General features: G+C 43.4%; 1 protein-coding gene across 6 annotated transcripts in view; it reads right to left on the bottom strand.

Annotated features, from left to right (window-relative positions):
- LOC126542251 (ADAMTS-like protein 5) overlaps window positions 1-18,188 on the bottom strand; it is a 220,320-nt gene that overhangs the window by 20,440 nt on the left and 181,692 nt on the right. For all 6 annotated transcript variants that reach the window (XM_055077122.2, XM_055077124.2, XM_055077120.2 and 3 more), the window contains 3 exons: window positions 3,637-3,707; window positions 1,936-2,066; window positions 209-287 (listed from right to left, as the gene is read on the bottom strand). In XM_055077122.2, coding sequence (XP_054933097.1) covers window positions 209-287; window positions 1,936-2,066; window positions 3,637-3,702 — 276 coding nt within the window. In that variant the 5' untranslated portion in view covers window positions 3,703-3,707. The remainder of the gene's footprint in view (window positions 1-208; window positions 288-1,935; window positions 2,067-3,636; window positions 3,708-18,188) is intronic.

Here is an 18,188-nt window from a genome sequence, read left to right as displayed (position 1 = left end):
AGCTGAGCACAAATTGAAGCGTGCATATGTATAACCACAATGCATGGCAAGGAAAATTTGCTGCCCCAAGGAGTTGGCAACGTAAGGCGTTCGCCGAAGAAAACATAACTGTAGCTATGAGATAAGCTGTATAAATACTGGTATGTTGAACCGACTACGTTCGAAGTGACCTTTTTTTGTTATTGACATGCATAGGTCAAAAGCGTACCTCCGTGTTGCAGAGCTTGTGTTCCCATAACGTCCTGGAACAGTTTGAGTACGGAGAATTCGTGGCTGTGAGTGAGCTCCTACGGGGAAACAAGTACTCATTATAGCATTGGACGCATTTCAATGCGCACATAGTATAATGACTATCCGCTGAAACTAAGACGCACAGTCAGATGGCTATAATTCTGCGACTAGTGAAAAGGGACTGACGTCCGTCGTGTTGCTCAATTAACACGGCTTCCAACATGCAGCTTAAGCGCGTTTATGATGACTAGTATTTTATTCGGAACTTTGGGATTAGGTTAGTGGAAGGTCATTCAAGCTAGGCTTTGACTGTTGTGTGCCGTGTCTTGGGCATGGTGACATGGGATGATCAATTACACAGCGCGGGCACGCAAAATGAGGTAGGCTGCACGATGAACAGTTATGCTTTCTATTAATCTTATCTAAAGGTACGTAACTACTCGCTTGATAAAAATAAAAAAAAAAGATGTTGCTCGTGTAAATGTTATTAACGCGAGAAATTCTCACTACAGCAAAGACTGGGTCCTGTCGACGTCTCTGTCAACGTTTCGGTAGACATGACCGAGCAGGAGTTGCGTTTCTTTTTTTGCTGCATCGCTAGCATCGCTAGAGGCTAGTTTTTTTCTTATATTGCAATATACAGGTATATTTTTCTAGACAATACCGATTCTCTTATAAAAAGGCTGTGGCCATGAGACACCTGTAGTCCTCGCATACGAGCTCTACAGCGAGGCGGAAATAATTTGCTGCTGCTTAAGTTACTCTAAAAAACTAATTAACAAAAAATATCTTTCTTATTAAGTGGAGCGCAATCGTTTACATGCACAACTTGTAGGGAGTCACAGTTTAAGGTACGTTCAATTTTTTTTTTTTATATACAAGAAAGCACGTAATTTGAGATATTCATCATCGAAATAGAAGGCCAAATGCAGGCAATATCGATACTGAGCGCGTCCCGCTACGCGTCAGACGGCAACGTCCCGTAAAGAAGTGTAAGGGCGAACTTTGAAAGAGCATGCTGCAGCAAATCCCGATCCGACGCAAAGCCACACACGCTTGCCAGGCATGGCGTGCCGCATCGGTAGCTGCCGCGACTGGCCGAGACATTCAAACTTCCTCGCGTTTGTTATCACGAGGCGTTTCGGCCCGTTATGACAGCGGGGCTGGCTTTCCTGCGCTCCCGCGGCGCCTGGTTTTGACATTGCTTGGACTTACCGTTGAAATTAGATAAATATGTCGAATTACGTGCGATTTTCAAGGTCTTTAAGATATGAGGGTGCATCAAAGATGCGACTGCTTTCAAATTCGGGATTTAAACAACCGCCCGTAAGCCATTAATAAAAAGTTAATTACAATTTATCTTAATTAGTATTCTGAAGCTCACGTTATTAGCGCTAAATTATGCCCGCCTCGCCCAGGAATTCCTTTGCAAAAACGCCCAGCTCGCTGTGCGAATAGCCTCTTTATTACAGATCTGCATTGTCAAAATAAGAACACCCTGTATGCGTTCTTGCACGTGATGGTTCGTTGTCTATAACGGTCACTCGTTTGGCCCGCCCGTTTTAAGAAGCACAGTTTATTAAAGTCCGTGCTCTGCACTCTGAATTCATCCTGTGTTTTCTACTCCACAAATGATCAAACCACGAATGAATGTTCGCTTTGATTCTGGAAGGAATGTGCCCTTGCGTCATGTTGGGACTTTACCTTGCGAGGCAAGGCCGCGCCCTGGTCGTTATGCCACCGCCGCAAGTTCTGCTGCAGGGCGACCAGCTGTTCCAGTCGGACCACGACTGATGAGACGAGGAGGATGACGAGGATACCCTGGCTCTGCACATCTGCGTTTAAGCACGAAAGGGAAGGCATCGCTGTGGTACCATCGTTTTAAGCTTGGTACAACAAAAAAGAAAAAGCGAGAAATGTCCCGCAGATTTCAGGAGTCAGGAGCTGTCATCCGTACGCAGCAAGTCGATATTTTTTTGGCGTCTTACGTGCCAAAACCGCGATCTTATGAGGCAAGCCGTAGCCTGGGGCGACTCCAGAGTTTTTACCTTCTGGGGTTCTTTAACGTGAGCCGAAATGCAGTGGACGAGCGTTTCTTACATTCCGCTCTCAAAGAAAAGATCTAACCCGAACCTGGCTGGGATCGAACCCGCCACCTCGGTTTCAGCAGCGCAACGCCATAGCCGGTTCGTATGGAGTAGGGTAGTTTGTTCGCATGATGTGAAACTCAGCGATGCCGAACTTTAGAGTAGTTGGTGTCGCATGGCTCCTGAAATGCGAGGCAGCGCAGCAGGACGAGGACATATAGAAAGGGCGACAAGTCCTTGTCGCCCCTCCCTACCTGTCCTCGCATTGCTGCACTGTCCCGCACTACAGGAGCCATGCGACACGTTTTGCCTGTTTGCGTGCTTTCGGTACTTCGTTCATACGATCAGTACGGCAGTAATAAGACAGGGGTAATAAATGCGAGCGAGGAAGGTGGACGAAGCTGTAACAGTGTACAGTGCTGTGTAGTGCCGCCCACTGCACGAAGCTGTAACAGTGCCGCCCACTGCTGTGTAGAGCGCACGAACGGTCAGCTTTGCTCTGCGGGACGACAGCTGGCGACGGTTGCTGGCCCGAAATAGCGTGCCAGGAGCATGCGCGACCTAATAAAGATGTAGACTTGCGCGTGTTGCATTTAACCAGTGGTCATGTTCGTAAGCGCCTTTGTTATTTCGAACAGTCCGTGAGCGCGCTTCATTTGTTGCGAAAGGACCGGCGTACGTTATCAGCCCATACGCTTCCTTCTATGACATTTGCCGCGCCGCAAGCGCCCTCAGACCGAGTGCTGATTAGGGTAAACAAAGGCGTTTTTCAACGTCGCAACTCCTCAAAAGGAGTTCTGCAGGTCTGTTGGGCCGCGCATGCCCCTGGGCACACCATCTCGAACCCAGAAAATGCCGCCAGGTGTAGTCCTACAGAGCAAAGTCGGCTGCTCGCGCACTCTATACAGCAGTGGACGGCACTGTACATCAGTGGTATCCGTTCGTATCCATCCGTGGTAACAAGTTAGGATGAGGCTGATTAACTACTTAGCTAAACGGTATCACCTTCCACACTGTTCGACTAATTTAATTGCCGCGGCACGAGGTACAAGCTTGTCCCATGTTCTTGTGATCTGAGCCTGAAACTTAATGAAATAAGGAGAACTCTGTTTCAAGATAAATAACCACCGCAATCTTCATCTGGTAGCTCAAAGAACGTAACTGAGGGCATACGCAAACGATGGAATAGTTATCTTCAAAATTAGCCAGAACTTTGCTTTTAACGCTAATGAAATTGGTTTCCGGAGACACGTGATAAGCTTCGAAGTTTGTTTAAGTGGTGTAAAACAAATCACGCTTAAATGCAACTGTAGCTTACCGAGAATTGCTGCTGGCCGATCGTTAACCAGGCTAGGAGTAGCGATGGCGACCACGACGTCCTCATTGCGCCTTTGTGAGAAAAAAGAAGAGGATATTGCTAAATTATTACAATCTGTCTGTTCTTAGCACATTGTCGCACATAGACATCAGAAAAGGTCAGAAATTTGGAAATATTTGTGGTTAAGCTGAGAAATGTGTTGGTCAGATGCTCTATGTAAACAATTATTGTTATTCATGGCAGCACGAATTGTTGTATTGAATACATCTACATCAACTTGCAGCACCTTCACCGAAGACGGCGACTTGTAAGGCGTCCAAAGTGTTCTGCAATGGTTCCAAGAAACGGCAAACGAGGTAGAAACCGTGTTTACGATGTCTCAGACTTACAATGGCTGGCAGTCAAGCCCTGTAAGATATTCTGCCTTAATACAAGACATTCTGTTGATTTTGACGTAAGTGGTTCATTACATTAATTAAGACGTAAATAAGCAAAATTATTTTGTTTTAGAATTCTGTCTCATGCTGCCGTCAGTACGTTGTCAGCGATGCTCGAATAACTATAACCGAGCTCCGCATCTTGGAATAGTTGAACAGTTTACTAGAAACCGTAATTTATACTTGGGAGGTTTGTAGACTCATGAACGCAGGTTTTGCGCTAAAATAGGTTTTAAAAAATTATGGGGTTTTACGTGCCAAAACCACTTTCTGATTATGAGGCACGCCGTAGTGGAGGACTCCGGAAATTTCGACCACCTGGGGTTCTTTAACGTGCACCTAAATCTAAGCACACGGGTGTTTTCGCATTTCGCCCCCATCGAAATGCAGCCGCCATGGCCAGGATTTGATCCCGCGTCCTCGTGCTCAACAGCCCAATACTATAGCCTCTGAGCAACCACGGCGGTTAAGATTGAGCTAGTTTCAACAAGTTTCTTTTAGCAACGTCGAAAGGGTATTTCTTTCTAATAAGATACGCATCCAGGACATTTAGTCAGCTGAAATAGTTAACTACGTGGGAAATTACTAAAGTAAGTTAAGTTATTTATTTTCACGCGGTAACCTTATTGCCAAAAAAAACAATGCATGGCATCATCAACTATACACATTGCAATATTTTTCTGCATAGTCACCACCGACATTGAGACGTGTCATAAAGTGCAATCAGCTTGAAGAAACCACTCTGGTAAAACTCGGTGCCCTGCGATGCAAGCAATTGTCGCACAGCCTGCTCCACCTCAGCATTGTTTCGGAAGTGACGAACCGAGAGTGCGGCTTTCAATACAGGGAACAGATGTCCATTCATGCCAGATAACAGCGCGCACCTTTATTGACGACCACGTTGTCAGCACACGTCGGTCTGTGATCGTGGTTTGTACTGGAATAATCTGGGCCATGCCAGTCTACTTCTACTGTATCTTCTTTGGCGCTCTGCGTACGCGTCATTCCTCTTCCGCTGACGCTGCTTCCGTCGTTTAACCAGCAATGGGTGTGGATTATTATGGCGATTGTTTCACCTCGTGTACCACCTCCTCTTTAAAAATAGGGACTACACTTACTTCCGGAACGTCCCTCGTATTATGCATTCGACGAAAGAAATGTCAGAATAGAAGAAGACCTTTGATAGGTGCGCACGACTGCATTTGCAGCATCGACAATTCCCTGGTACCTTGGACTTCATTTTTACATTGAAGTTTTCCGAAGTCGTTAGCTGCTGCTTACGAAAACTTTTAACAAGAGTTTGCCGAGAGTACTTTCGCGATGCGACAAAATAAAGTCACAGTGATTATTTAGTTCCCTTTGTCCTGACCGAGCGGTTGTATTTAACGCAGCGTCTTGTGGGAGGAAACATGAGTCAGGAGTTAAACTCATAGAAACCGAGAGGGAAGGAGAGAAAGAAAGCATCTTTAATGAGCCTAAAGATGGCTGGCTTTGCAGGCCCTCTTCACGAGAATCCGCGCACCGTCTTGGCTGCGACCGCCCTCTCAACCAACATGATCTGGTCCGAGTGGCGGGAGCTGGACAGTAGCGTCCCCCACTGACATCTGTGATTCGGTTCAAATGTCGCAGAATAAGGACAACTGTCTTTCGGAGGGGAGACATCAAGTAAACCATCCGTCAAATCAGTAATTCGCAGACTCACACTATGGTCACACTATATTATATACATATACATACATCTACATATACATACATATACATATACATACATATACATACATATACATACATATACATACATATACATACATATACATACATATATATACATATACATATACATACATATACATACATATACATACATATACATACATATACATACATATATATACATATATATACATATACATACATATAAACATATACATATACACATATACATATACACATATACATATACACATATACATATACACATATACATATATATATATATACATATATATATATAATATTCTGACCTGCATAGAAAAAAGCGCATTTACACGAGTTATGAGCAATATAGGCATTATATTCGAAGCATTTGAACTACTAATAAAATTTTAGTAAGTGTTTCTCAGTGCAGTCATAAAATCAAGATGCGGAATTGGTGACGCAAAAATTTTAGATTTATGATAACGCCACAAGAGTACGTAGTTGAAGGTTCAGGGACTGTAGCGCCTGCGTCTGAGAAACTGACCATATTATGCTAGGTGAAACTAACAGATTTTATTCGTACAGTTTTAATTTGATTTATATCACGCTATATGTATGGGCACCAAACAACGCAGGCATTTTGTTGAACGGACTAAATAAAATTTCATATACAAGCAGCTTTGTATCGCGCGGTGTCTTAGTTAAAGTGGGGCGCAAGTAATTTAGTTTTTTAATGTCCTTTTGCGTTTACATAATAAATGTGGTTAGACCAAGAAAGTTTATGGAAATAACGCCTAAATACTTATATTGGGGATGGCTTAGGAGTGAGGATCAGCGGTGAATATCTCAGCAACCTTCGGTTTGCCGATGACATTGTCCTTTTCAGCAACAGTGGGGATGAATTGCAACAGATGATTGAAGACCTTGACCGAGAAAGCAAGAGATTTACATGCAGAAGACAAAGGTAATGCTCAATAGCCTGGCAAGGGAATAATTCATGATCGCGAGTCACCCTCTAGAGTTTGTAGAAGTGAATGTTTATTGAGATCAATTACAGAGGACCTCGATCATAAAGAACTTTACACAAAAATCAGAATCGGTTGAAGTGAAAACGGCAAACATGGCCAAATCCTGACTCTGAGCTTACCATTGCAGTTGAAAAAAAGTGGAATCATTGTATTTTACTGGTGCTGACATACGGTACAGAAACTTGAAGTTTAACAAAGAAGCTCGAGAACAAGTTAAGAACCGCTGAAAGAGCGATGGAAAGGAAAATGTTGACGGTAACGTTAAGAGACAGGAAGAGAGCGGGGTGGATCAGAGAGCAATCGGCGATAGGCGATATTCTAGTTTATCAAGAGAAGGAATTTGAGCTGGGCAGGGCACGTAATGCATAGGGTAGATAACTGGTGAACCATTAGAGAGATGCAAATTAGAGAAAGGCAGGAAGGTTAACCAGAGTTAAAGCCTTCGGTTCGCTACCCTGCACTAGGAGAAGGGAAAGGCGAAGTAAAGATGGAAAGAAGAGCTGGGACAAAAAGAAAGAACGGGATTATTATAGTCTTTCTAATAGGCAACTTCCCCGTAAGAAGGTCAACAATGCCATGACTAACTTTCGGTGCGACTCTCGCCTCCAGCACTCAAGTAGCTTTCACTGCTCTTGCTATACGAGACATACAACCAGCATCATCATCTATATACTGACGCTTCAACCACGGTGAATGTTTCTGCAGGATCGGTGATCTTTTCTGCAAAAACCTCCACCGTGAAGATTCGACTATCTCACCAGACTACATCGACTGCCGTGAACTCGCTGCTATTCGTTGTGCACTTCGCGTAATTTCTAATGAACTGCCCAAGACATGGAGCGCGTTCAGTGACTCCAAGGCTGCTCTTCACTGTTTGGTTTCTGCCTTACGCCGTGGACACCACGAACAACTAGTTCTACAAATCAGACTGCTGGTTCACCACCTCGTCGAGCAAGGACACGGCATCACGTTACAGTGGATTCCAAGCCACTCTGGCATAATGGGCAATGATCACGCCGATGCAGCAGCTCCATCTGCGCAAGAGGAGGGCTTGCAAGACTCCACACCGTTCACAAGAACAGACGCAGCAATGGAAATTTGTGTGCTTGCAAATGAGCCATAAGATCATTATGGAACACACCAAGCTTGAAGCACACGTATGCACCGACTGGAATCGTTCCTTCGAGTTCAACCCCCATCTGGGCCATTAGAGTTAAAAATGGGTGCCAAGGGAAGGGAAGTACAGTCGAGGCCGGCAGAAAATTAGGTGGGGTGATGAAATTAGAAATTTGCAGGCGCAAGTAGGAATCCGCTAGAGCAAGACAGGAGTAAATTAAGATCACAGGGAGACGCCTTCGTCTTGCAGTGGACATAAATATTGACTGGTGATGAGGACGATGACATATTCGAACACTCGGGCTAGCTTATAGTCGCATTGAAATAATAATGAAAAGTGAAAGAGATCAGACGGTCTGTAAGTTGTAATACGAGTATTCTACAGCGACTATTTATTTATAACGTTTTACACGGAGCACGAAAGTATGCAAGAGATTCAGCAAGACAATGGTCATCAGTGTGATTGCTTTCATGCAAGACACTCATCAGCATAAAGCCTGATTTCAGATGAGTTGCTGCGAGGCCGCGCACCGATATATATTAAACATGAAAGGGCCCAATACGGATGACTTTGGGACCTTGAATGAATGTTAACAGGAGGTGAATGGCCAGAATTATACTTATAAGTCTGATTGACAATGCACTAAAGTTTTTATTCAAGAAGCAAGACGAGGACGATTCAGTTTTGCGTCGAATTGTATAAGTAACTTACAATGAAGCACCATAAGAATTAATAAAATTTGGAAAGTAGTATCCACTTGATTACCGGGATCGATAATGGAAGAGACGTCATGGACTATAAATCGACTAGTTACTCTACAGTGCCGTAGCCACGTCAAAAACTATGCTGAAGAGAGACTAGCAAATTCTTTGAACCAATAAATTTTACGATGTGTCCTAATAATGTGCTCGAACATTTTAGACGGCTATGGAGTTAAATATATTGGCCTGCGGATAGAGAGTAGCTGTTTATCACCAGATTTGCACAATAATAGAAGTTTAGCTGCTTTCCACGAATATTGTACTTTGTTAGAGTAAGAATTTCTGAAAGATGACCATAAAGTATCACGACGTCCATCAAGTAGCGTACAAGAAAGTAGTTAGAGATTCAATCAAAACCTGTAGGCATTTTTGTGTACAGATTGAAGATTAAGTTCTAAAGCACCATCAAAACTGATTACAACCTCGCCTAATGGATCATTCTTAAGTTTGATTATCAACAAACTCTGGAACGTCGTGGTTAACGATGGTCAACACGGAGTAGAAGTACGAGCTAAAAGTTACAACGGGCTCATTAGCAACGGTGTCGTCATATCTTAATGAGGTACTGGATGTAATAGGTGTAAATGAACTCTCCAACTTTCAAGGATTTAAGTAGCCAATGGAGCTGCACAGAAAAGTGAAAAAAAGAAACCTTTAGCACTTGTATTCGAAAACAAAGTTCTTTCTTGAGCACTTTCATATGAAGCACCATCCTCGGTATAACTGTTTTGATCTTTGTAGCCTGCCGCGAGAAGTGCAAAATTTTGTATATCAAAAGAAGTTGATCATTTGCCCTGTTTGTTTTCAAAGGAACGTGATGATCAATGCATAACTTCCATGCATGAAAACAAAACAAAAAAAAAAATATCCAAGAAGTTATCCAAGAAAACCATGGACATTACGCACGGTACTGAGTGACAAAATACAATCTGTCAGCTTTATCGAAGTCGCAGAAAATATGGAATAAGTAAAACGGTGCTTTGGAGTAGAAGAGTCGAGGTGGGCAAGAAATACATTGTGATGGGAGGTGTGGTCCAAAATTTCGTACTTGAAACAATCAGTGAGACTGTCGCTGTCAGAAAGTGACATTCACCTGTTCACTCGGAGCGGTGACCCGATACCCAGGGTCGACACCATCAGAGTCCTGGGTATGTTCATAGAATCACGCGGCGGCAACGGCACTGCGTTACGCAAGATAATTGCGAAAACCGACAATGCTTTTCGCCTCGTCCGAAGGGTCACGAACAGACATCGTGGCCTCAAGGAGGACAACCTGCTTCGGCTCATCAACGCCTTTGTGCTGTGTCACTTTACCTACACGGTGGCCATGCACAACTGGCTCAGAGCCGAGCGGGAAAAGCTTAATGCCCTCATTAGAAAATTCTTCAAGAGAGCCCTCGGGCTGCCCGTCAGAACGCATACAGAGGACCTCCTTCGGCTCGGCATACACAACACCATGGAGGAGATGGCCGAGGCTCAGGAACGGGCCCAGCTAACTCGGCTGTCCACCACGCCAGCCGGCAGGCGTATCCTCGAGGAGATCGGACTCGCACCAACCAAGAACTTGGCTGAAGACACCCAAATCCCCAGAGAAATAGGGGAGAAGATCGTGGTCGCCCCTTTGCCCCGCAACGTTCATCCCGTTCACAACGCAGGTCGTCGCAAGGCAAGAGCACTTAATATACTAAAGCAAATAAACAAAGACAAAATCACAGCAAGCTTCGTGGACGCAGCTGCATACCGAGACGGCAAGACTTTTGCGGTTTCCGTCATTGACACGCTGGGCAAAGTCATCAACTGTGCTTCCGTCCGGACGACGAACCCAGAGGTGGCCGAGCAAGTGGCCATTGCACTCGCCATGCAAGACGGTCGGAGAGACAGGGTGTATAGCGATTCGAAAGCCGCCATCAGGGCATTCCAGAAAGGCCGGGTAGCCCGGCAGGTAGTTCACATTCTGAAAGGCGCCAAACAGGGCAACACCTCCATGCACTCGATCCTTTGGTTCCCTGCACATGTCGGGGCGATTGAGGGGGTTCCTCTGAACCTCAACGAGTCTGCCCACGAGGCTGCGCGTGGCTTTACCGACCGCGCTGCCCTCGGATCGGGCGACTCTCTCCCCGGACACAGAGACGCTCCTCTCACACACAACGATATCACGAAATTCTTTTACTTAGAGAGAAGGGTTTTCCCCCCGCCTCACTCCAAGCTAAGCAGGCCGCAGGCGGTCACACTAAGACTTCTACAAACGAACTCGTACCCAAATCCGGCGTCCCTTAATAGCATATATCCAGAGATTTATCCAAATTGTTCTTGCGTGGCCTGTGGTGAGGTAGCTACGTTGCCTCATATGCTCTGGGAGTGCGGGTCGCTGGGCCCGACGTTCACCAAGGAAGAGTGGGACGCGCTCCTGCGAAGTCCTGTCTTTGAGGATCAAATCCTGGCCGTCCAGCGCGCCCGCGATCGGGCCGGCAGACTAGATCTGTCAGTCCCGTCGTGGGATTAGCCGGGTGCGCGTTTTATCGCGCTTTGCTGGACCAAATAAAAGTTTATTCACTCACTCACTCACTCACTGTCGCTGACAAACACTGAGTCTAGAGTTCTGCCGTGTGTCCTCATGAACTTTGAGTCATACTGAATTGTGAAGTCAATTATGTTCCTGCAAATAAAATCATTAGCAGTGGAAACGCGAGGAAACACCAGTGAGTACCGCGAGCAATTAGGTCATCAAATAGGATGAAGTTGAGAAGGAACGTTGTGTATAAAGTGACAAATGTACCAGTCACTACGACTACCAAGTGGGCGATAGATAGATATTACGATTTTTCTCGTAATATTCCAAAAAGAATTATATCTAAGTACAATCAGTGCATTTCACCGGTGCTGATATATGGGGCAGAAATTTGCAGACTGACAATGAGGCTTGAGAACAATTAAGGACCGCGCAAATAGCGATGGAGGGAAGAATGCTAGGCATCACGTTAAGAGATAGAAAGAGAGCGGTTTCGATCAGAGAGCAAACAAGTATAGCCGATATTCTAATTCACATTAAGAAAAAAAGAAAAAAAACGGAGCTGGGCAGGTACGCAATGCGCAGGCTAGATAACCGGTGGACCATTAGGGTTACAGAATGGGTGCAAATCGAAAGGAAGCGCAGTCGAAGATGGCAGAAGGCTACGTGGGGCGATTAAATTAGGAAATTTTCGGGCGCTAGTTGGAATGGGTTGGCAGAGGACAGGGGTAATTGGAGATCGCAGGGAAAGGCCTTCGTCTTGGAGTGGACATAATATAGGCAGACAATGATTTCTAAGTGAATGGCCTTCAAGGTCGTAATATTTATAAGGTTAGATAAGCAACAGTATGATTTAAGCGACTTAGTTCGGAACGTAACTAATCAGAATCAAGCTCAGCCAGAGCCTGAACATAATTTTTCGAGAGTAGTGGCACGCAGTCGAACCGCGTTCGAACAGGTTGCGTAATTTGGAATGCGTCATGCACTAAATTTTTCTGGAAGCGAACTACACCAGAGAGACGTTGAAAAAGAAAAGGGTCACAATTCGAAGTTGTCGCCTCAGTGGAGTGTAGAGAGCGCCGAGAGAACAGTGAAAGGACTAGTCCGACTTAGCCCTCTTGGAGAACAGGCTTTAACGGGTTGTAACGAGATATAGAAATTGAATTCTGGGGATTTACGTGCAAGAACCACGATCTGATTAGGAGTTGTGGGAGATCCGGGGATTAATTTTGACCACCACGGGACCTTTGACTGCTCCCAATGCACGGGACGCTGAATGAGATACAAAAAAAAAAAAAGGAAAATAGCACTCGAGAAAAGAAGCGACAAATAAACAACGTGAACAATCACTCACTTCGCCATTGAAATTATGCGTACCAAAACACACAAAAAAAAGTATGACACAAGAATTCGTCAAACTGAACAGGTCTGCGCATAATAAACAAATACATAAATAAATAAATAAATAAATATATAAATAAATAAATAAATAAATAAATAAATAAATGGTACTGTGATACAGATTATGCTGTGGAGCACAACCGGAGTCACACTACTATTTGAGCACATTATGACCGCTCAAGATGGCGAAAGCAAGCGACGGCATGAGAATACATTAGAATAATTACAGATAAGAAGAGAGAGGGGGAGAAAGAAAAGGAAGGCAGGGAGGTTAATCAGTCAAGAGGTTGGCTACCTTTCACTGGAGGAAGGGAGTAGGGAAATAGAAGGAAGGGAGAGAGACATAAGGCAACCAGGCAAAAAACAAAAAACAAAAAAAACCATGCCGGTAACACCTGTAGGAGAGAGAAAAAGTGCATAGAATGGCAGAGAGGTGAGCCAGAGCAACAGCAACAGTAGCTATCGATCATGAGTTCGGATGCAGTACGTATTGTGAAGGTAACATACCTCTACTTGCTATAACAGACGACCGGGCAACATCCCAAAGCCACTTCCACTTTGCCCACTGCCGCGTGGAACCAACGACATCCCTTATAGTGTCGAGGCTTGACGTCACCCATTTGCCGATATTACTTATCGAAGCACCGGCAGGCGCATATCGATGAGAGTGAGGAGAAAAACGACGAGCGCGTATGATGGCTCTTTTCGCCAAACTATACAAGGTCCCAAGTAACTCGAGCCAAACCTTAAGAATATGCAAATGCCACGTAGATTGACCGAACCAAGGTAATGTTTGCTGCTGCTTGAAGATAGCCAGATTATTTTCTGCACTTCGTCTAATTAGGTAGTCTTAACTAATTAATAAGCTTATCAAATGTTATAATTAAATTAAAGGTGTCAGCAAGAAAATTGTAGAGCAACATGAAAAACTACTGCTACAGCTTTTTGTTGCTCAATACGTGCTACATAAAAATTTTCCGAGCGTGAAAGAGCCCGCAAATACACGCAAAGTGCCTCGAGCGGCCAGTCGCGCAGCAATCTTGCATGTATTCGCGGGCTTCTTTGACGCTCGAAAAAAGTTTATGTAGCACGTATTGAGCAACAGAAAGCTGTATCGGAAGGTTTTCATGTTGCTCTGCAATTTTCCTATTGACACTTTTCGTCTAATTATAATATTTGAGAAGTCTATTAATTAGTTAAGACTATCTGATTAGGCGGAATGCAAAAACAATCTGAGTATCTCCAAGCGACGGCAAACAACATTACCTTGGTTCGGTCCTGCTGCGTGGCATTTGCATATTTTTTAAGTTTGGCTCAAGTTACGTGGGATACCCTGTATACCTTATGGTTAAATAAAAATATCTAGGTCCAACGCGTAGTTTGGAATCTATGCGAAGCCAAGTTTTCGCAAAGTGGGTGATGAGATGCTATGAATATGCATATTTCTATGCTGCGTCCTTTCAGAAAAAAAATTACGCACGTCGCCTGTGCCCTGGCGCTCCCGTGCTATGCAATGTAGCAACGTTTATATTGGCTTGTATTTCTTCACATTCATTTTAAATGTACCGCCCGTTATCATGGCTGATGTGCCACTGTATGTATGTTTCATAGCATGTAAATCATCATCAACACGCTCACCTATCAAGAGGTAGTGGGCGTTGGAAATATAGAAGTATACGTGCGACTGTGGCCTTGTAGTTAGGAAAGTAGTCATAAAAAGGTTAGTAGGTTTCCTTCGTTAAAGGATTTATACTCGTCATTACGAGCATAATTAGCATGACGAGGACGAGGATATTTAGGTATCAGTGTTTGGTCACTGAGTAAGTCAGTAGAAAACAAGGCCAGGAGCAATCTGAACAATTATAAGGGCAGTAAAGATGGTAGTGCGGTCTTTCGTGCGGTCTATTCGGCAAGACAGTAGCAGCACCCAGCCAGCAGCCCACGGTCTGTACTTTGTTGTCGTCCTGGTGTTATTGTGCCATCATTGTGACTCAAGATGTTCGCATCGTATTCCGTTGAAACAAATCTTTTCTTAACACAGGAAATACCGGGAGGGTTCACAAAGACAGCTTTATTTTAAAACTGGTGCTTCTATAGCGGTTATTGGATATACCTATAAAAGGCTCAGCTGTTTCGAATGAAGGTATTTCGCTCTGGTTGCGTTCGATTTAAACTGGGCTTCTGAAATTCATCTGTGGAGGGGGAACAAATTAACCTAAATGAAAAACTTCCTTCGTTCCCAGCACTCTCATATCGGAAAAGAGAGATGTACAGCCGTGACCGAAAGAATTCAGACCAAGCGCTCCATAAAAAAAGAAAAAAGAATTGAGGCCTCGGCATGTAACCTGATACTGGAGACTGCAGTGCATACTTGATGTCCCAGTGCACTTGTCAGTTTCAGGTTTTCTTTCTCAGTTTCCAAAAAAATGTGTCCGACGATTACGATACGCCATAATGCGAAATTTTAGCACAGCTCGAAAAGTGTTTACATTTTGCGGTATATTGAGGCAAAGAAGTTGAGACGGAAATCACCGTACCAACAGGCAGTGGACCATTGCCGTCAGTGTCTTCGCAGAGGGAGGGACGGTATGGGAACGCTGGCATGATGAGCAGCATCGGAGGCAGCGGTGGAAGACGACGAGGACGAACGCGCAAGCAGTACCACGAGCGCGTTCGCGCGATTACGCCGACTGACACTGACGTTCAACCCAGGAACGGGCGCCTAAGAGCTGCTCTCTAAAAAATCGTTTTATTTTTTTTTTCTTGGATAACCCACCCCTGGGCCACATTTTTTGATCACGGGAGCACTTTCTAACTTTCGTATATGTCCAAAAACCAATGCTAACTTGAACGTGGATGGCAGGCACCCCACGCAGTCTTCAATCGCAGCAGCGAAACATCTTCCATTTGAGCTGTTATCGCTCAGTTATTGGCCGCGTTATCGCATCGACAATAACGACGATCCCAGGGAATGACACAGGAGCACTCGTACAGAATCTAATTAGATTTGCTTGGAAAGGGTTCTGCCCTGGTTAGAACACATAAGTACTATACATCACAGGGAAAAGCAAGAGGGTTAGGGAATCGAAAGGAGTGGGGAGGGGGTTGTGTCGCTCTTCAGCTCCTCCATGCAGCGTTCAAAAATGGGGCGAAGCAGAAGTAAAGTAAAATCCCAGCATTTACAAACAGAAGTACACACGTGGCTGGCAAGCAACACCCAGCAACGAGGAAACTCTCACGGGCACTTGACTTTTCGATTTCAGGACAGCGCAAATATCCCGTCTCCGCTGTTTGCCGAGAGCAAACACGGTCAACGCGGAAGAAATCGCGGCGGCCATACGCGAAGGGTGAAGTGCGCGCCGGAGAATCGCCGGGAGCGTCAATTTCTATAGCGCTGGGGCATTCCTACTGCGCGAAGAGGGGCTGAAGATACGGTGTAGGGGACGGGGAGGGTACCAACAATAATCTACTCACATCGACTCAAGTGCAATCGAGGCCCCTAATGCCATCGCGCCGATACGCAGACATAAGCCTATTGCACACACACACACGCACACTTTCCCCACCGGCCGAGAAATGACTAGCGCGAGGCGGAAGAAATATATCAGTCTCGCGCTCGAAGGAATCTGTTCGTTTTACCAAGGGCCCTTTTTCGGATTCGGATTCGAGTGACGTGGCCCTTGGACTCAAGCAATCGTATTTCGTCATGTGAGCCTTTGTTATGTTTAGAACAGTGCTGCCGTAAATATCGCTGCGCCGAACGATGTTTCAAGAAGATGAACACTGCAATTAGGGCTCACAACTCTCGTACGATCACGTAAAAATTCATCAAGTATGGATTTTATTTTAGTTTCCTCATTGAGCCAACACGGGGCGCCACCGAGTTTTTGAAGATCGCTCATATGACTCGAATAATAGAAATTCCCGCGCTGGCGCAATAAAGTCACATAACTGCGCTTGACCAGCCGATGCACTTGACGACTTGGCGAAAATGAGCAGACGTGCGGTGAATGCCGAACGAGTCAATGAATCCACGTAATGGCAATACTATATCTGCAAACGCAATACAATTATACAAGTGCCCGGGCACACATTTCTCGGCCGAGACAGTTTTATGTCGACAACGTAACTAAAAGCTGGGAATGTTGGTGCTGATAAATACTCTGGGTTGTGCGATAAACGCGGACAATATAGCAAGGCACGGACAAGAGCCGCAATCACGCCACTGATAACGTGGGTAGTTTGGTGACGGAAAAAGAATACGCGTATTCGAGTAGCACATGTTGGACACTTTGTGTGTGGGTGTATATATATACATATATACATACATACATATATACATACATATATACATACATATATACATACATATATACATACATATATACATACATATATACATACATATATACATATATACATACATACATACATACATACATACATACATACATACATACATACATACATACATACATACATATATACATACATACATACATACATACATACATACACACACACACATACACACACACACATACACACACACACATATATATACACACATATATATACATATATACATATATACATACATATATACAGATATATACATACATATATACAGATATATACATATATATATACAGATATATACATATATACATATATACACATATATATACATATATACACATATATATACATATATACACATATATATACATATATACACATATATATACATATATACACATATATATACATATATACATATATATATACATATATACACATATATATACATATATACACATATATATACATATATACACATATATACATATATACACATATATACATATATACACATATATACATATATACACATATATACATATATACACATATATACATATATACACATATATACATATATACACATATATATACATATATACATATATATACATATATATACATATATACATATATACATATATACATATATATACATATATACATATATATACATATATACATATATACACATATATACATATATACACATATATACATATATACACATATATACATATATACACATATATACATATATACACATATATACATATATACACATATATACACATATATACATATATACACATATATACACATATATACATATATACACATATATACATATATACACATATATACATATATACATATATATACATATATACATATATACACATACATATATACATATATATATATATATATGTATATGTATATATATATAAGTGTCCAACTGACGGTAGGCTGCTCCAGACCACCGCTATTTGCTCATCGCTCCTCGAAGAGGTACTCCTGAACAGTACTTTGCGACGTGGTAAGCACGGCTTAAATGACGAACCTCAAAGAGGTGCGAGGGAATGCTCACGTGTTTCTCGCATTTACGGCTAAATAAGCAGTGCCATTTTTTTGGTTAAAATTTTAAAAAAAATGATTTATGGGGTTTTACGCGCCAAAACCACGATCTGATCATGAGGCACGCCGTAGTGGGGGAGTCCGGAAACGTGCACCTAAATC

Source organism: Dermacentor andersoni, chromosome 2 (assembly GCF_023375885.2).
Source record: "Dermacentor andersoni chromosome 2, qqDerAnde1_hic_scaffold, whole genome shotgun sequence".
NCBI lineage: Eukaryota > Metazoa > Arthropoda > Arachnida > Ixodida > Ixodidae > Dermacentor > Dermacentor andersoni.
The sequence above is the reverse complement of the archived record's forward strand: the minus strand, read 5'-3'. Positions and strand labels throughout refer to the sequence as shown.